We start from the raw sequence: 1,892 nt of genomic DNA on the forward strand, positions 1-1,892 counted from the left end.
ATTCTGTCCATCATTTTAACCGCTCTGTAACAATTATCTGCTTCTCTGTTGATCTACAAATGTCACTGGCAGTTTCAGGGCTACATGTGTATATTTTCTAACTGTTTCTTACATCAGTTCATTAACTGATATAAAATAAGGCTGTGTGCTAAAACATGCATTTGCATAGGACATAAATATTTCATCAAATCCGAATGCCCACTTGATAACATCAGATTTTACAGAATTATTTGGAAATTACAGCATACAGGATCTCTGTCATAAGATCATACTATGTACTACTGAAACATCACGCATCAGATGCTTTATAAATGATGCCTTAAAAGAAAGCACTTAAATTTACCTGAGAAAGCGTTACTATAATATCTTGAGAGTGTTTGCATGATATCTTTGGAATGCTGAGTCCATGGAGCTATCTTTCGATAGGTTTTCACCCTGTGGACAAGCTGAGAACCTCCGTACTGCAGAGAAAGCGTGTCTCCATGATCTTCGTATAATTCTTCAAATAATCTGAAGGAAGAGCGAAATGTGTCATCTATCAAACTGCTGAAAAGAGTTTAAGAGAAAAAATAATAGTCTGGTAATAATAAAGTCTTTCTGTTTAACAAGCAAACCATTTTCTTCTCCTAAGTACTTCTGCCAGTTTACAAAAAAAAATGTATCATTAAAACATGTTAATAACTTATAAACACTGAAATTTAAAGCTACATCTCTATTCTTTATTCCGATAAAGATGCGGAAATTTTATTCAGATACAATAATTACTAAGATTTTCCCTAATTTATAATACATCAGTATGAATCCACACTACAGAATATGAATTCCTGTAGATTCAGGGGGATTAACATGTCCTACTAGTCCACGGGGAGAAAACAAACCAAATACTTTCACAAACTGAGGTATTTTAAATACACTAAACGGGATGGAACATGTCAATATTTCAAGGCTTTGTTTTCTGTCAAGTCCACTGGGAATGAAGTTCACGTAAGAAGAAGGTAGAAAGTTTGCTGCTAGGATGAACAAGGAGATGGCTAAAAGCAATGCAGCCCTCCAGCATCAAGAAGTTGACAGTAGATTCCAAAATGAGCGCAGTCCAAATAGCAAAAAAATTATGAAGAAGCTCCCCATCAATGACAAAAACATGACATCACTCAGTCTGGAGATAAGATTGAAAATTGCTTCTCAGAAATGGAGATGATGGCCTTGCTTGAGCAAGACAATGACAAGGATAATATGTTGCTAAAAACAGCTGAAAGTTTAAGGGGCTTAAAAAACCAAAACAGAACAAATCCCCCCCAAAACCCAGCCACCAAACCTGTGGAAACATACTGCACACCAGTATAGCAAGACACAGTAACTCGGGCATCTTCATGCGATACACTGTGAAGAAACAAGTGCTTTGAAGTGGAAAGGAGGATAGAAACAAATAAAATAAAACAACAAAATAAAACGCAGCCAAACAAAAACACCCAAGATAACAAAAGCTTTTCCTTCAGAAAGTTTCTGCATAAGTAACCCAGCAACCATCTGACTGAAATCCTCTTCTAAAGCTTCTGGATGAAGAACACTTATCTAAGAAGCAAATAAATTTCTGTAAAAGCAAAATAGCTGCTTCTGCAAATCTGCCCAAGGTCAAGTACAAGGAAAAAAAAAAAAAAAAATCAATTAGGAGGAAACATCTGCTTATTAGCTTAAAAAAAAACCCAACACAAAACCGTCAACAAAAGAAACAATCCAAAACCTCTTGCCTCCATGCAAATTGCTCAGAGCTCTGGTACCATGTATGATCATCTCGTGTTTGTTCCTTTGGGTTTGGTGGGTTCATTTGTTTGCTTTCTGTGTGAGGTTTGTTTGGGTTTTTTTTTTTTAATACAAGTTGAAAAACAGCAGGA

General features: G+C 35.8%; 1 protein-coding gene across 1 annotated transcript in view; it reads right to left on the minus strand.

Moving 5' to 3' along the window:
- Positions 1-343: 343 nt before the first annotated feature.
- FIG4 (FIG4 phosphoinositide 5-phosphatase) overlaps positions 344-1,892 on the minus strand; it is a gene marked incomplete at both ends in the record, with an annotated part of 21,771 nt that continues 20,222 nt past the window's right edge. The window contains one exon of the mRNA XM_010145558.1: positions 344-510. Within this exon, the coding sequence (XP_010143860.1) occupies positions 344-510 (167 nt within the window). The remainder of the gene's footprint in view (positions 511-1,892) is intronic.

This window comes from Buceros rhinoceros, unplaced genomic scaffold, assembly GCF_000710305.1.
Source record: "Buceros rhinoceros silvestris isolate BGI_N320 unplaced genomic scaffold, ASM71030v1 scaffold24931, whole genome shotgun sequence".
NCBI lineage: Eukaryota > Metazoa > Chordata > Aves > Bucerotiformes > Bucerotidae > Buceros > Buceros rhinoceros.